General features: G+C 41.0%; 1 protein-coding gene across 4 annotated transcripts in view; it reads left to right on the forward strand.

Moving 5' to 3' along the window:
• scn8aa (sodium channel, voltage gated, type VIII, alpha subunit a) overlaps positions 1-16,674 on the forward strand; it is a 55,690-nt gene extending 39,016 nt beyond the window's left edge. For all 4 annotated transcript variants that reach the window (XM_054772646.1, XM_054774332.1, XM_054771838.1 and 1 more), the window contains exons 21-27: positions 2,409-2,531; positions 9,867-10,151; positions 10,427-10,480; positions 10,547-10,684; positions 10,770-10,874; positions 10,957-11,227; positions 13,210-16,674. In XM_054772646.1, coding sequence (XP_054628621.1) covers positions 2,409-2,531; positions 9,867-10,151; positions 10,427-10,480; positions 10,547-10,684; positions 10,770-10,874; positions 10,957-11,227; positions 13,210-14,369 — 2,136 coding nt within the window. In that variant the 3' untranslated portion in view covers positions 14,370-16,674. The remainder of the gene's footprint in view (positions 1-2,408; positions 2,532-9,866; positions 10,152-10,426; positions 10,481-10,546; positions 10,685-10,769; positions 10,875-10,956; positions 11,228-13,209) is intronic.
• Positions 16,675-17,066: the final 392 nt, after the last annotated feature.

Here is a 17,066-nt window from a genome sequence, read left to right on the forward strand (position 1 = left end):
TCTAGATATACCTTAAAAATCCAATGAATGACGATATAGCTTAGGTTAGAGATTGTTGATCAACAATAGATATGAATTGCGTGAGCATGAGGCTAGCCAGTGTCATACTTCACTCATTCTTTGTTTTTCCACTCAGATTCTTGTCATTGTTTTGTTGTGTCCCCCCCACCCCTCGTTTTTGTTTGCTCTATTTCTGTTTGCTTTGTGCTGTCGTCATCCTGGGATCACAGCCCCAGATGTCATTGGCCTTGCCTTACAGAAGGACGCTGAGGCGCTGAGGCCACGCCCACACAGCTGGCCCAGCACGAGGCCAGAGGCCGGGCACCCCAAATGTGTGCGCTCCAAGGGGTCAGGCTGAAGGTGACAATTACCCCAAACACTTTAGTGTAGATCAAGGCAAAATCTTTATTTTCCCTGTTTCCCTCCCAGAGACACTTCTATAGCCACTATGAATTGATTTACGATACATGGACTCCGTGTTTGTCCATTACCTAACAGCTGCTGTCTACTCTTTTTCCTATTGTTTTACCTTGTTTAATGAGTTTCTAACAACTTCAGTCAAAATGAAGATTTTGCCTATTACAATCCCCCTACGTGACTCTGGTAAGCTTTGGATGTTGTGTACTCCATGCGGTGAATTTGACCAGTTGGTGTCAGTGGCTGGTTGGAGGTGCGCTCACGTGTGTTGACGTTTTCCTCATCTGAAAGAAACTGCTGCTCCCCTCTCGCTCAGGCATCCGCCCAGAACACTGCACTCAACAGAGATAAGGAGAACTACGTTCCCTTATTCCTGATTCATGAGCAGCCAGGTACACGACTAGAAAAATGTCCCAGCCGCTTTTTAGCTTCTTAATGGCCGTCAACACACTTGATGTGATTTTGTTAAGTCTTTCCTGCATTACTCACCAAGCAGCCCTCAAGAAACATTAGCACTGTTATTGACCACTCTCTACGTCATCCATTTCCTCCTTTTGTTAACGATGCAGTGCTGTAAATGTACTGAGCTTAGACAAGCTATATAGCCTTGCACTATAGGGGGTCTGTGGTTAGCAAACCATCACTCAGGCCACTTTATCTAATTTTACATTGATTTTACTGCAAAGCTCCATATATTCACATTTTAGCTGTAAATAGCTTTGTATTTTGCTCATTGCATCCATCCATCCATTTTCTATACCACTTGGATCACGGGTGAGCTGGAATCTATCCCAGCTGACTGCAGGCGAGATGCGGGGTGCACCCTAGACTGGTCAGCAGTCTATCACAAGGCACATATATACAAACAACCATTCAGACTCAGATTCACGCATATGGACAATTTGGAGTCTCCAATTAATCTAATATGCATATTTTTGGGATGTGGGAGGAAGCCGGAATACCTGGAGAAAAGCCATGCACGCACAGGGAGAACATGCAAATTCCACACAGAAAGATGTTCCAATAGAGATTTGAACCACTTGGCCACAGCGCGGCCCTTTACTCATTGCAATTGTACATTTTGTGGGTGGTTTTAACTCACCAGAAGTGTTCTTGGTGGCTGCCACTTTACATGAGAGGGACTGCGTCAGTTTCTTGCTGTGTGTTGTTATTGTTGTGTGTAACTGGACTGTATTCAGTGAGGTTTTTACGTCCCTCCAGTGCTAATGATTATATCAAGTGTGCCCTAAACGTCCATCCGTTTCTTGTTGCTCTTGTTGATGTTTTTGTTCTCCCACTGCTGTGTTGCAACTGAACTACATGTGATGACAAAACGATAATGGCAAAGTGACACACTTGTACATGTTTACTTGTATTCTTTCTCTTAGGTTCCGTTAGTTTGTCTGTCTTAAATTGTATGGGATTTTATGCCTCAGCCCAAGAACGACATGGAGAGACAATGTTAGAGGGGCAAGGGTAAGGCTCTCAAGTCTGTTGGGTTTTTGTCAGCTCCTGCAGGGTGACCTGTCTTCTTCCTGCCCTCCCCTCCCTAACTCTTCCTCCGCTCTCCCAGCCCCCTTCCGCTTTACCGTTTACTAAATCATGCCACGTTCTTCTCTTGCCTAATTTGCCCTCGATTTGAGTCTTATGTCTCTATCTCCTCTCTCTTTCTCTCTCTCAACTACAAGTTTCTTTGCAGGTACACAGGACTTTTCACTTCTTGGCAACTGCCCCAAATTAACTGTCAAACAACCCGTATGGCCTTCTGCTACTAAAAATCTTACACACATGAAACCTATACTAAACAATGACCTTCTCTCTTAGTGTATATACATGTATAAATGCAATATTATACATGGATATACACGCATAGATTTATGTGTGTATGTCAAGCAAATCTCCTCGCCTATGCCAGGGCCCTTTCTCTTCCTTAGTGAATAATCTCACTTCTAACAGTTTGGAACCTCTTTTGCTTCTCTGTTTTTGTGTAGGTGTCTATAGTCAGCCTTGTAGCTAATGCGCTGGGCTACTCCGATCTAGGGCCCATTAAATCACTCAGGACACTAAGGGCCTTGAGACCCCTCAGAGCCTTGTCACGTTTTGAAGGGATGAGGGTAAGATCCAAAGCTAAGCAGCTGATCCTTCCGCATGCCCATTCAACAGTTTAAAGCATGCTAGAACTGATCTGAAACTTTCAAAGAGAACAAAAAACAGTCCACAAAATATTGAGGGATTTCTCTTAACAACCCGAACAGGAAAGCCAAACCAATCCTGTACCATGCCTTTTTGTCCGTTAGCTAACAAGTCATGATGCAGCTGGAGTAACATTAGACAACATGCATTGCAATTGAATGTCTCCAATCATCCAAGAAAATCAACATACTAAATGGCATAGGAAAAATACCTTTTAACAAAGCTGCCTCATCACATAAATGGCCAAACACATTAATGAGCTCTACTTACTTGATTGGCCTTAGTGAATGTGAAAAACCTACATGCCATCTCACAGAGCATTGAAATCAATAATTAGCTCCTCATTTCGCCTGATTATCAAGCACTGCTTTCAATGAAGACAACAATCCCTCCTCCTTTTCCCTCCCCTACACATGCCTCTACTCTCATAACCTCCCTCCATCCATCCCTTAATGCGTTGACAACAACAACCAGCAAGGAACCAGGAAGCCACGGGACAGTAAAACATTTGGCCAAAAGCGTGTTCTCATCAGAATTTCATATGACTTCTTTTAAAAAAGTAATGCGCAACTGACATTTGATCATACAGATTTAGAGTTGTATACCCCTACATTTTTTCATGCTGGAGTTGTGTCTATAGGGTCCATGTAGTTTGTCCAAGTGGTGTTACCGTCCCACACAGTGCAGCTAAGACACAAGTTTAGCAATTTGGGTTGTGAAAGTAATTTAAATCTTTACACAAGCACACAATGCTATAATGATGAACATGTAAGAGTGTCCATTAATTTCATTCAATGAGAAGTCAGACCATGCAGGAAATCAATCACAGCCAAGCGAACAAATACCTGTTGACTGAAGTAATGTAGTTCAAGTTGCTTATCGAATACCTTGATATTTGAAATAGTTTAAAGGGTCACTGACATGATTTTTCAACTTTGCTTAAATATGCGACACACAAAAAAGTATTTGTAGTTTGTTGTTGTGATGTAAAGTCATGTAAAAAAACTATATATTTTTTCATATTGTCCAATCTTAATTATTATTGTGATTTTTAAAATGTTGTTTATAACCTGCCAGTTTTAAAGTATCTGTATTAACACTAAAGAAACTAGAGATTAATTGGAAATTTTATTAACATATGAAATAAATCATAATGACACTATTGATTGCTGCTTTGGTCCAGCTGAACTGCTGCTACTTGTGCTGGCAGCAGTGGCAGGTTGTGCAGACTCCGCTCACATTTTCACGCTTTCTGTATAATTACTTGGGTGGTTCAAATTTTTAAACAGGTTTGTTGTGTTGCCGGTTTTGAGAGAACCGTCGCCTTACCTTGCACTTTGGCTTGATTTGCTCCACATCACTTTGGTGATACCCAAACCACCGCCACACAACCAACGTTTAGTAAAGATCTTCTCAACAATAGCCTCATTGTCGGATGATAACTCCAAGTCACGGCTGACATCCATTTCGGTGCCGTCACCTACATGTTAAGCTCCACATTTGGTCATTGTATTTATTTCTCCAGCAAATTACAATTGGAAGTGGAGCAGGAAAAGGTCGTCTCTGACTGGCTGTCGTCACAGACATTTCTGCCACATTTGATTGAGTAAATATTCCCACAGCTGATCACCGTAATAGACCTGACATTTATTGCTATCATGATCATATAGGAATGACCGCATATTTACAGTGGTATGAAAATTGGTATGGTATGGTGGTATGATTTCTTATTTATTGCATGTTTGTCACACGCTTCAGATCATCAAAAAATATATATATTTGTCAATGACAACACAACTGAACACAAAATGCAGTTTTTAAATCAAACTTATTATTATTAAGAGAGAAACTAAATCCAAACCTACACGGCCCTGTGTGAAAAAAAGTGATTGCCCCCACTGTTAAAACACAACAAAACTGACATTAATTGAGATCTATCAATCTGGAAAAGTTTAAAAAGCCATTTCTAAAGCTTTGGGACTCCAATGAACCACAGTGAGAGCCACTATCTACAAATGGCAAAAACGTGGAACAGTGGTGAACCTTCCCAGTAGGGGCCGGCCAACCAAAATGACCCCAAGAGTGCAGCGACGAGTCATCCAAGAGGTCACAAAAGACCCTGCAACAACATCAGTGTTCATGACTCCACCATAAGAAAGACACTGGGCAAAAACAGCCTGCATGGTAGAGTTCCACACAGAAACCACTGCTGAACAAAAAAAACATTAAGGCTCGTCTCAATTTTTCCAGAAAATATCTTGATGATCCTCAAGACCTTTGGGAAAATACTCTGTGGTCTGACAAGACAAAAGTTGAACTTTTTGGAAGGTGTGTGTCCCATTACATCTGGCGTAAAAGTAACGGCGTATTTCAGAAAAAGAACATCATACCAACAGTAAAATATGGTGGTGGTAGTGTGATGGTCTGGGGCTGTTTTGCTGCTTGAGGGCCTGGAAGACTTGCTGTGTTAAATGGAACCATGAATTCTGCTGTCTACCAAAAAAGTGGAATTTCAGTGCATCTGTTCGTGACCTCAAGCTGAATCCAACTTGGGTTCTGCAACAGAACAATGATCCAAAACACACAAGCAAGCCCACCTCTGAATGGCTGAAAGAAAACAAAACAAAGACTTTGGAGTGGCCTTCTCAAAGTCCTGACCTGAATCCTATTGAGATGCTGTGCCATGAGCTTAAAAAGGCGGTTCATGCTGGAAAACCCTCCAATGTGGCTGAATTACAACAATTCTGCAAAGATGCGTGGGCCAAAATTCCTCTACAGCTGTAAGAGACTCATTGCAAGTTATCGCAAACGCTTGACTGCAGTTGTTGCTGCGAAGGGTTTGTTAGGTTGAGGGGGCAATCACTTTTTCATACAGGGCCATGTAGGTTTGGATTTTTTTTGTTTGTTGTGTTTTTTTTTTTTTGTTTTGTTTGGTAGTTCTAGTGTTAATCATAAAAGTGTCGTTTAAAAACTGCATTTTGTGTTCAGTCGTGTTGTCATTGACTAATATTTAAATTTGTTTGATCATCTAAAACATTTAAGCGTAACAAACATGCAAAAAAAAAAGAAATCTGGAAGGGGGCAAACATTTTTTCACACCACTGTGCTACTGCCTAGCCCTATTAACATCTTCCAAAAGCATTTTGAGCACAACCCATAGAAGGCACCACAAATGGCCAAAATGTTAATTTAACATCGACAATTTGTTACTAAATTCTTGTGAGAACACACTCAACTCAAGCCTACAGCTTGTTGTGACAACACACACACACTCTCATCGGTTGTGTCTGTACTGTATAACTGATCTGTAGTGATAGGTTGTGCCTGGTTGTTGTCACCCTTCTCCTATCTCCTTCCCTATCTTGGCTCTCTTAACCCTCACTGCTTGAACTGCCTTGTCTGGTTTGAGCATCTCTTCACATCAGTCCCCTTTCAGGCCTACATGTGCTGCACAGTGCGGCACCCACTCCACCAATCCTACACCCTCTTCCCACTCCTCCGCATAACACCCTCCCTGCCCTCCACCGCCACTAACTCCACCTGGACCCGCTTTCAGCCGGGCCGGACTTCTGGAGGGTTAGCACACCCTCTCCTGCTTGTCCAGGATCTTTGTGCATCAGGGACTGAGACAGACAAGCACACCCTCACAGTGTTGTGTTGGCTGTGGGAGTATTTGTTAAACTTCTGCCAGCCTGTACCACTGCTCTGTTTCATCTATTTCCACCTATCTTCTTATACAATCCCTCAATTCTGTTTTGGTAGCAAGCAGTTGGAATGCAGGCAGAAGTTTAGCAAATATGCTCGGCTGCCATTTCGCACTAAGCATTGCTGCTGTCATGTCATGGCACCATATAGCGCAGCATACAGCAGGCCCTGGCTTCAAGTTGCCTTCCATTCCCGCAGGAAGTTAAACTGGGAGGCAACATCAGGCCCAGTTTAAGTCTTCACTTTGAGTTCCCCTTGTAGTTCCTCTTACGTATTTCCCAAAACATGGAAAACCAGCAGTAGAAGCTGCGTGCAATCATCAAGTCTCATTCATAATAGACATCCAGTGACTAAAATGTGATGCCGTTGCATATGAGCAGACATTTAAGGCCCTGGATAGGCTTTATGGATGTTCCCCTATTACAGTTATTGAATAAATAAGATATTTTTGGGGGTATGACATCACATTGAGTGTCTATGTGGTAAGAGATGCGAGGATGGCCCAGTAATCCAAAGGGAAACAGAGAAAAATGATCCTGCTGTATCAGAATGTTTATGTTCATCTATAAAGTTACCATTTTGTTTGAACTGCAAAAAATGTAAAAAGCAATGAATAAATGAATCGAGAAGTAGATGAATAGAGAGATGAAACAGAATGAAAGATTATGGAGCGTTAAAATGAGGAGAACTTTAAATGTTGAACCACCTTGCATCTTCAGACTCAGGTTGTGCAGCTTCAACTGAACACATTGCACTGCTTAACATGCAGTGATTATTATGGGCTGTTCTGGCTTCAAACCTTTACGCTCTCATTCTCCTAATGCTGCTTTGTAGCCAGAAATCCTTTCGTTTTTCGAGCAATGCATCAAACAGGAATGAAACCGTCTCCCACACTCCTCTTTTGTTGATCAATCAAGTCACCTTTAGCTGGGTGTTAGCTTACATACCTTAGCCTAATAACTCACTAAACACATCAGCAGTGATTCTGGCATCACCTTCTTAGTCGCTATCTCTCTATCCACTTATTTCTCAATTTATTTATTGATTTCAGCGGTTCTTGAGATTGCACAACGCCATGTAACACGCATGTTATTTAACTGCCAATGCACATTATGTATTTTGGAAAGCCATTTTCCCTCTTCCCCGATGCTTTCCGTGCAGCATGGTCTATTACTTTATTTCAACACAGACTATCGGAAAGCAATTTCATTGTCGTTAAGTAAGCCATTCTCTCAGCAAGTGCAATTGGAACTTTGTGTGCATTCCCAGCCAATAATCAGCAGGAATATTCTTTAAATACCACATGGTATGTTTGCTACTAAATGTGCATACTTTAAGTTTGCATATATTCTGAGAGAATATTGCTCCAGAGCTTGTCTGTGTCTGGCAATAAAAAGAGAGGGAATATGGCTCCACAAAGACATGCATGCTCAGCTGTCTGCCTGAGAGCTGCTGGTCGGCCTGCCTAATAACACTGGTAGTGAACGGTGCAGCACGTTAGCTTACTACTGAGACTGGATTGCTAAAAAGACATTTGGCTAATAGTAACCATTTAATACAATTGTTTTATTGTAATAGTGTTGGTTCACGTAGCTAAATTCATGTAGCAACATTTATACTGGCAATATTAATGGAAAACTGCACTTTGTGGGGAATTTTGCCCATCATCCACAATCCTTATGTGAGACATGAACGCATATGTCCTTCTCCTTTCTGTGCATTCTGAAGATATAAAAACAGCTAAAAAGATGCCGCTAAGAATCCACGTTGTGGAAAACACTTATTCCCCCTATAAAGCCTTCTGAAAAAAATCTCCAAAAAGCACCAACAACGCTCCATTTACATATAATGTGATGCGCATAATAACTGAGCTACAGCGACATTGTTATTAATATTAACATTGTTATGCCAATGGAATACTGGCGTATTGATACCTTGCCACACCACACCGGCTAGCTACTAGCCAGCTAGCGACTAGCTTCACCACACACTCTCCGGCAGCACGTCAGCGCCGCGCTCCGGCGGCTACCAAAAGGTAACGCTACATATCGGAGCTGCCGCTACTGCTGCTGTGTCTTTTTGTTTTGGAGTTTGGAAAAGTTAACGCTAGGTGTAGGCGTTTGTTTCTATGTTGCTATGTGGAATCAACGCGCCCAGGAAGGAAGTTCGGATAATGCTTAAAAGGACAAATATATGGCAAAATCATGTAAGCATTTCCTGTTATCATGAATGTACCTGTTACTACATGGTTACAGCATGTATATAAAACCATAAAGTCTTGTCGGAGGTTTTTGGAGGTGTTTTAAAAGCGGCCTTTGTAGGCTGCATAGGTGTGTCCCATTATGTGCAGTAATGACCTGTCTCCTTTTATCTGTTTTTATATATTTAGAATGCACTGCAAAAAGAAAGACAGGTGTGTTCATGTGTCACATAAGAATTGTGGATGATGGGCAAAATTCCCCCAAAAAGTGCAGTTTTCCTTGAAGCATTAAGAATATTAGATTGACTAAGGTGGGGCACTTCATATTGGTATGGCATGTTTTGTGTGTGGTACAAACATGTGGCTCAGCCCAAATAATATCAACTGAATTTTATTTCAACAAACAAAATATATTATTCATTATCATTATTACCTAAAATATTTGGAATTGTGGTTGTATTTTGAGTGTAGAATTTGTTTTAATCATTTCAGGAATAAGTATCAATTATGTTGAAGAATATATGTACATTCAACCAATTAAAATGTTAATTCAACAACAACAACATAATAAAATTTCATCATTCGGTGTAATCAGGTCAGTTTGTTCCAATGTCTACACATTCTAAATTCTAAAATAATACTATTAAACTACAAAATCATGCTCAAAGTTTAAAAAAAAAGTCACAATTTATTTGCTAAACCAAACAGATAACCAAATGTATAGCATCTTTAAAAAAACAACAAACACCAATACATGTGCAAAATGTATTTCATAGCATAATATCAAGAAATACAAAATGTAAAAATCAATCAATAAATAAAAAAATCAATCAAATAAAATAATTGCTCATTCATGTTTGTATATAGCATACCATGGAAAAAATGCCCATTAAAATGTTTTCAAAAATCTTTTTATTTCAAAATAAAACAAAACAAAATAAAAAATAGTCAGACATCAGCTATTTAGCAAATATTTAAATGTTATCATTTTTGACTGGCTGTCTGAGAATCAGGGCTGCAGAGTACAGTGTATTTTCACCTTGTGTCACGATTTATATCTGATATTATTACACAAACATAATAAGTACAGTACCAGGGTAGTACATATTGGCAACGAGAAAGACTTACGTAGCTCATCTATTTAATTATAACATTCAGATAAGATCATCCCAGCTAGATTAAATATTAATCAATTTGCTGTACCTGTAAGTACCAGTAAAAACATTTTTAAATAGAATGTAAAGCCATAAGAGTATGAAGTGTTCTGCCAAAGGTTTTCATATATCAAATAATATATGTTTGTTTCCTGGTCCTCACACTGTCATATCCTGTCTTCTCTGGTCTGGTCTAGGTGGTAGTCAACGCCTTGGTGGGTGCCATCCCTTCCATTATGAACGTGTTGCTGGTTTGCCTCATCTTTTGGCTGATTTTCAGTATCATGGGGGTCAACCTGTTTGCGGGAAAATACTACTTTTGTTTCAACGAGACCTCTGAGGAATATTTTCCTGTCGATGTGGTTAACAATAAGACCCAGTGTGAAGCCCTCATTCACCAAAACTTTACTGAGGTCAGGTGGAAGAATGTCAAAATTAACTTTGACAACGTGGGCGCCGGCTACCTCGCCTTACTGCAAGTGGTGAGTGTCCTTCTTCCTCTAATGTTGCGTTTCTCTTCACTCTAAGTTGGTGTCTTTTCTCATTTCCTGGCACACTTCATTTTCTGGGGAGGCTGACTTACATTGTTGTATATTCAGTGATTCTCCATGCACTTTTCTTCATCCTTATATTTCTTTCCATGCGCAAGCTGTACCACTGGACTTGCATCACTCTTGGTTTGAGTTTGGATATTATTTTGCTTTCCGTTACTGTGTTTTTCAAAGTGATTGTGTCTAATCATGTCTGTCTTTCAAAGGCCACATTCAAAGGCTGGATGGACATTATGTATGCCGCTGTGGATTCCAGAGAGGTACGATCACAATAAAATAGTGTGTTATTTTATATTGTACAACATTTCAACCCATGTCTCTCCAAGGTGGAAGACCAGCCCGACTATGAAGTCAACATCTACATGTACATCTACTTTGTCGTTTTCATCATATTTGGTTCCTTCTTCACCCTCAACCTCTTTATCGGTGTCATCATCGACAATTTCAACCAGCAGAAGAAAAAGATAAGGCTCTTTCAAGTCTACAGATTTCTATATTTGAGCGTTGGAATATGATTATCACCAAATGATGATGTTTTCTCCCCTTTACTTTGGAGGTCAGGATATCTTCATGACGGAGGAACAGAAAAAGTACTACAACGCCATGAAAAAACTGGGCTCTAAAAAGCCTCAGAAACCCATCCCTCGACCACAGGTATGTTTTCTGTGCAATGTTCCTGCTGTGAGGGGGACTTTCAAACTAAAAACCCATCTTTGTGACCTCTCTCTCCACACAGAACAAGATCCAAGGGATGGTGTTTGACTTTGTCACGCAGCAGGTTTTCGACATCTCCATCATGATCCTCATTTGCCTCAACATGGTCACCATGATGGTGGAAACGGATGATCAGTCGGATGAAACAGAGAATGTCCTCTACTGGGTCAACTTCATCTTCATTGTGGTCTTCACCACAGAGTTCTTGCTCAAGCTCTTCGCTCTTCGCCACTATTACTTTACTAACGGCTGGAATATCTTTGATGTGGTGGTGGTCATCCTGTCCATTGTTGGTGAGTTGGAGCAAGGGAAGACATTTCAACAAGCATTTTATTATATCTTCTCAAGGGATAATACTATAGTGTACTAACACAATACTAAAGTGTCAATATTTAGTGTGAGCACCATTGTTATCTAGCACTGCCTTGGGCATGGAACTCACCAGAGCTGCATAGGTTGTTACTGGACTTCTCTTCCACTCCTCTATGATAACATGTCACTCGTAGAGCTAGCACTAGTTCGGCACTTTGCGCTCTTTCTTTCCACTTTTGGATGCTACAGAGGCTCAATTTAGTTCAAGTTCACTTTTAGCTTCCTCAGCAAGGCACGTGTCATCTTCCAGGTGTGTTTGGGCTTCTTATCATGTGGCCCAGTTTCCCAAGGGAGAGAGGACTGTGCTTCAGAATGTCACAGTACATGTTAGAATTCAAGTTTCCCTCAGTGAACTGTAGCTCCCCTGCAGCTCCGGATCATGTCGCGACCACCACCGTGCCCGACAGTAGGCAGGACACAAATATCTTGCTACTCACTTGTGTTGCTAGCTATTTAGACAATAATGGCTATGTATTGAGTCATTTTCAGTGGGTAGTAAAATTACTAGGGCTGTCAAATTATAAATTTTTTTAAATCAAATTAATCACAGTTAATTAATTAATCATGATTCATCACCATTTGAAACTGTGTGAAATATGCCCATTTTTACCTTTTTTTTATGAACTAAAAGATAAATGACCAAACATGAAATAATAGTAGCTCCAAATGAAAAGAAAATTTTAATTAATCTAAAAGATACAACACTTCTGAAAATAAATTTTCCCAGTACTAGTCTCTTTAATATTAGCAGAACAATTTGAACCACACTTTAACCGTGTTATTATGCGCAATGACGGGTTGCGTTTAAACACACTGTTTTGAGTGAACATGAATTTTCTGGGATTTACGAGCATACATAAATGCAGCAAATTGTACTTCCGCTGTAAGAGTTACGTTTGTGAGAGATAAGAATAATCACTTGTTTGTCTTTGTCTTTTTGTTGATTTGAACCACACATACACACATAGTAAAGATGTTGTTGTGATGTTTGGAGTGTCTATGAATGCAGCTCCCAGTCGTCCAGTAACAATGAGGAACTGTCATTCCAAGGATGAACAGACTAGAGACATGTTTGTGAGCTGGAGATACATACGTATGGTGTTGGAATTGCACTGCTGTTTATGTGTTCAGCTCAGAGTAAAGTTATAGAAAACCGTCAGACTCGTGACACTTCCAGGACACTACACTGTGCCTCCGTCTGTCGTCATAACAGAGAGATGTGGCTTGCCATGATGCGTATGCGTTAATTACGCTAAAAAAACGCTAAAAAACCCACTAAAAAAACGCTAAAATCACCCTGGACTGGTCGCCTGCCAGTCGCAGGGCACATATAGTAGACAAACAACCACTCACACTCACATTCATACCTATGGACAATTTAGAGTCACCAATTAACCTAACATGCATGTTTTTGGAATGTGGGAGGAAACCGGAGTACCCGGAGAAAACTCACGCACACACGGGGAGAACATGCAAACTCCACACAAAGATGACCAAGTGGAGATTCGAACTTCCCCATCTCCTGACTCTGTGGCCATCATGCAACGGTGCTCACTCAACCACCGTGCGGCGCACTACAATATATGTGTAGTTTAAATACTGGGGGAGCGTCACTGGGTCGTCCCGAAGTTGCTTGACACTGGGACTAAGCCAGATATCCCCCATAGATCCCTGATGTTTACTGTGCAGTTAAAAGTAAGGGGTAGGAAATCAGAAACAGCTCGGTGTTGGGGGTATGAAACAATGGAATTAAAAAATTGTATTGAAAATGCTTGCTGAAATGTGAAGGTGTTCGCAATTTTGATTGGTGGAAAGGGGCTAATTCTAAAGAACATGTATGTATTGTTTGTTGTTCACTGTCATATTGTGAAAGAACGTGTTTGTTTCTTATCCACCCTCACAGGTATGTTCTTGGCCGACCTCATTGAGAAGTACTTTGTATCGCCGACTCTGTTCAGGGTGATCCGGTTGGCTCGTATCGGACGTATCCTTCGTTTAATAAAAGGAGCTAAGGGCATCCGGACTTTACTCTTTGCTCTGATGATGTCACTGCCAGCCCTGTTCAACATCGGCCTCCTGCTTTTCCTGGTCATGTTCATCTTCTCCATCTTCGGCATGTCCAACTTTGGCTATGTGAAACACGGAGCTGGCATCGACGACTTGTACAACTTCGAGACCTTTGGCAACAGCATGATCATCCTGTTTATGATCACCACGTCGGCTGGCTGGGATGGCCTTCTTCTGCCCATCCTCAATTACCCACCAGACTGCAAACTAGACTTTGAAAACCCTGGCACCTCTGTGAAGGGTAACTGCGGTAATCCCTCAGTGGGAATCTTTTTCTTTGTCATGTATATCATAATTTCTTTCCTGATTGTGGTGAACATGTACATCGCCATCATCCTGGAGAACTTCAGCGTGGCAACAGAGGAAAGTGCCGATCCGCTCAGTGAGGACGACTTTGAGACGTTTTATGAGATCTGGGAGAAATTTGACCCCACAGCCTCCCAGTTCATCACTTTTGCCAAGCTGTCTGACTTTGCCGACGCACTGGAACATCCGCTCCGTGTGCCGAAACCGAACACAATAGAGCTTATCGCCATGGACATGCCCATGGTGAGCGGCGATCGCATTCACTGCCTGGACATCTTGTTTGCCTTCACAAAGCGTGTGCTGGGTGACAGTGGTGAGTTGGACATGCTGAGACAGCAGATGGAGGAGCGCTTTGTGGCAGCCAATCCTTCCAAGGTGTCATACGAGCCCATCACCACCACCCTCCGCCGCAAACAGGAGGACGTCTCCGCCAGAATTATCCAGAACGCCTACCGCGCCTGCCTCATCAGGCGCGGCATCATCTTTAAGCGTCATACTTTTACAAACAATAAGCTGGAAAACGGTGGGACCAACCAAGAGAAGAAGGAGAGCACGCCGTCCACAGCCTCGCTTCCCTCTTACGACAGTGTGACCAAACCCGATAAGGAGAAGCAGGATGACAACAAAGAGGAGTGGGCCAAGAAAGAGAAGGACAAAAACCAAAAAGACGAGTGGGAATCCAAGTGTTAGGGTTCAGTAACTCTTACTATTCAATGAAACACATCGCGATGAGACTCTTGAGCCCAAACCCAACAAATAGAAACAGTGATCATTTGCAAGTAATAAAACCCAAGAAAAACACAAAAAAATGTTTACAGACTCATACTGCTGAGGCAATGTGGTTTCTTATGTCATCAGAGACAGCTGAACCAAACACAATCAGTTTACTGTGGAACTTTGCTGCATAGCGACCAAGTTGATAGGAGTGAACAAGCAGTGTGCTGGCCAGGCACACACATTCCTGTTGGGGACCAGTTTGCCAAGGCACACAGATCTCTGCTAAGTGATCAGAGAACAGCAAAGTCCCTGCCACCGCTAAGAGTGAAGCTCCTCTGCAGAGCTTCCATGAGACCGGAGCGGACCAGCCTGCTAGAACTGTCTGATCAGTCTTAAAGGAGGGTCCTGGAACACAAAGTGTACCATCTTTATTAAGAAGAAAATTAAAAAAGCAAGTTTTAGCTAGTGCGAGGGAGGGGTTAGGGAAACCCAGAAACGTAGACAAAGAATTTTTTTTTGTTTGTTTGTGCTGAGTAGACTTGCATCCTTACATTATTTGAGCAGCAAAAAAAAAAAAAGACAACAACATTGAGCCCATGTCACAATCGTTTCCATTTCCTCTTTGTTATTCTGACAAAAGACATTTTGGCGTTCACACTGACCGACCGACAGAGTGGGTAGGGCTTTTCAGTCGTTGTTTTGACTTGGACTGAAGGAGACTTGCTCAGACCGAGTTCCAGATAAATACTAATTATTGTGCTTGTTCAATGCATAGAAATGACTTGCATGAAGGCATGTTTTGATCAGGAGTCATGCATGAGTAATCATCGTCCACAAGACACTTAATTCTCACAACACTGCAGTGTGGTGTGTGGTTGGAGGCTATCCATTGGAGAAATTAAGAGATTTGGGGTAATTATAGATAGAATATTGAGGAAAATGATTCTCCAATAATAATTCTGGCCAATGAAGGATGTAAGCACTTACGTATACTTAAACTTGAAAGTTTTTTTTCTGCTCTGCATGTCAAAGTGGAAGAGTTGAGAATATCCTCATGTTGAGGATGCACAGATTTGGAGCGTGGGTTATCCTCATCCAAATCTGCGGCTTACATCTCTTTGTTTACTCTCATTTGTCAGTCACTATCTTGATGATATTAGTCCATCTGCAAATAATGAATAGGGGACGTGTTGTAGCCGAGTCACAAGTATGCTTTTTCGTTGGGCTTGCGGAGGAAGAAAATGTGTTACATGCAGTAGGTTAGGGATTCATTACTTTTGTACACTTGACAAGATATGCATCAGTGCTTCCCAGCGAATGAGTTGTTAGGTCGTGCTTTTTGGACATTTTTGAGTTGCCAGCTTTAGTGAAATGAAGCCGTCTCTCTCTGATGTCCTTGTGATGCAATCATTCTCAGAAAAGGCTTTTATCAGCGAGAGTGACACAGCGCATCTGAAACGACAGGGTGAGCGGCCAGTTATCCCGATGACTAGCCTTGTCGTGCCTAGCGTAAATGCAAAGGGAAATGCACCAAAGGGCTTGTGGTTTCTAGAATATAAATGGATTTTGTCTGTGGGTGGTACTTAATAACAGAATCAATGTCTGACTGCCATGGGAGGTGGAGACTTCTGCTTTGGTTGGAGTGCTGAAAAGTCCCATTTTTGTCATTGTGTCATTGTGCTCTTGTGTGACCTCTTCTGTGCGGTCTTGTCAGACCCTGTTTTCACATAAATATATCACACGCTTCCAGTTTGTTAGGCTAAACACAAACACTTAACGATGAAACATCAGCAGGCCTCTCATTGATGCAGCTATGGTGTAAAAATAAGCTTTGTGGGTGTTTTTTGTCCATGAAGAAATGTGAGGCTTTGTCAATCCAGCTGCCTCCTTAGGTGTTCCTGCCATTCCTTTTCTACACTGGAGTCGATGGTCCTATATTTCTAAGCGGATGAGCACCACTAATGCCATTTGGTGTGTTTAACACTGCCTGTACCTTGACCCCCTTTTGTCTGTACCATGAAACCAGGTCTGTTTACAATATGAGGTCTCTGAGTAAATTTGGCTGCTGCACACTGAAACCAAATACATTCCCAATGAGAACCACTGGAGGACTAAGCCGCGCCATCCGAACTGGAGCACGCTCATCTCTGATATAAGCGTTCAAGAGGACTCATTCATACACACTTGAAGGAACAACAAACAAACAAAAAAGACAAAAAAATATGGATGTACAGTGCAGGCTATGATGTAAATGGCACAATCGCTGACAAAGAACAACCTTTTTGAGAGAAACTATAAATATTGTACCATATGATTTTATTTTACCGGCATGCTTTGTTGTGTTTTTTTGTAAATAAGGAATTTTAAAAATGTTACTACTACTAATCAAAAAAAAAAAAGAATAATAACAATAATATAGAATGGCTTCCAGCTATGCCCTTTGTCACATTTGTTACCTTTTAGATTTTTTGAGACACTTTTCACTTTGTTGACAGAATTTAAATTTAATTATATATATATATATATATATATATATATATATATATATATATATATATATATATATATATATATATATATATATATATATATATATATATATATATATATATATACATATATATATATATATACACACACACACAGTATATAGATATATAATACAGAAGA

Source organism: Dunckerocampus dactyliophorus, chromosome 1 (genome assembly GCF_027744805.1).
Source record: "Dunckerocampus dactyliophorus isolate RoL2022-P2 chromosome 1, RoL_Ddac_1.1, whole genome shotgun sequence".
NCBI classification, from domain to species: domain Eukaryota; kingdom Metazoa; phylum Chordata; class Actinopteri; order Syngnathiformes; family Syngnathidae; genus Dunckerocampus; species Dunckerocampus dactyliophorus.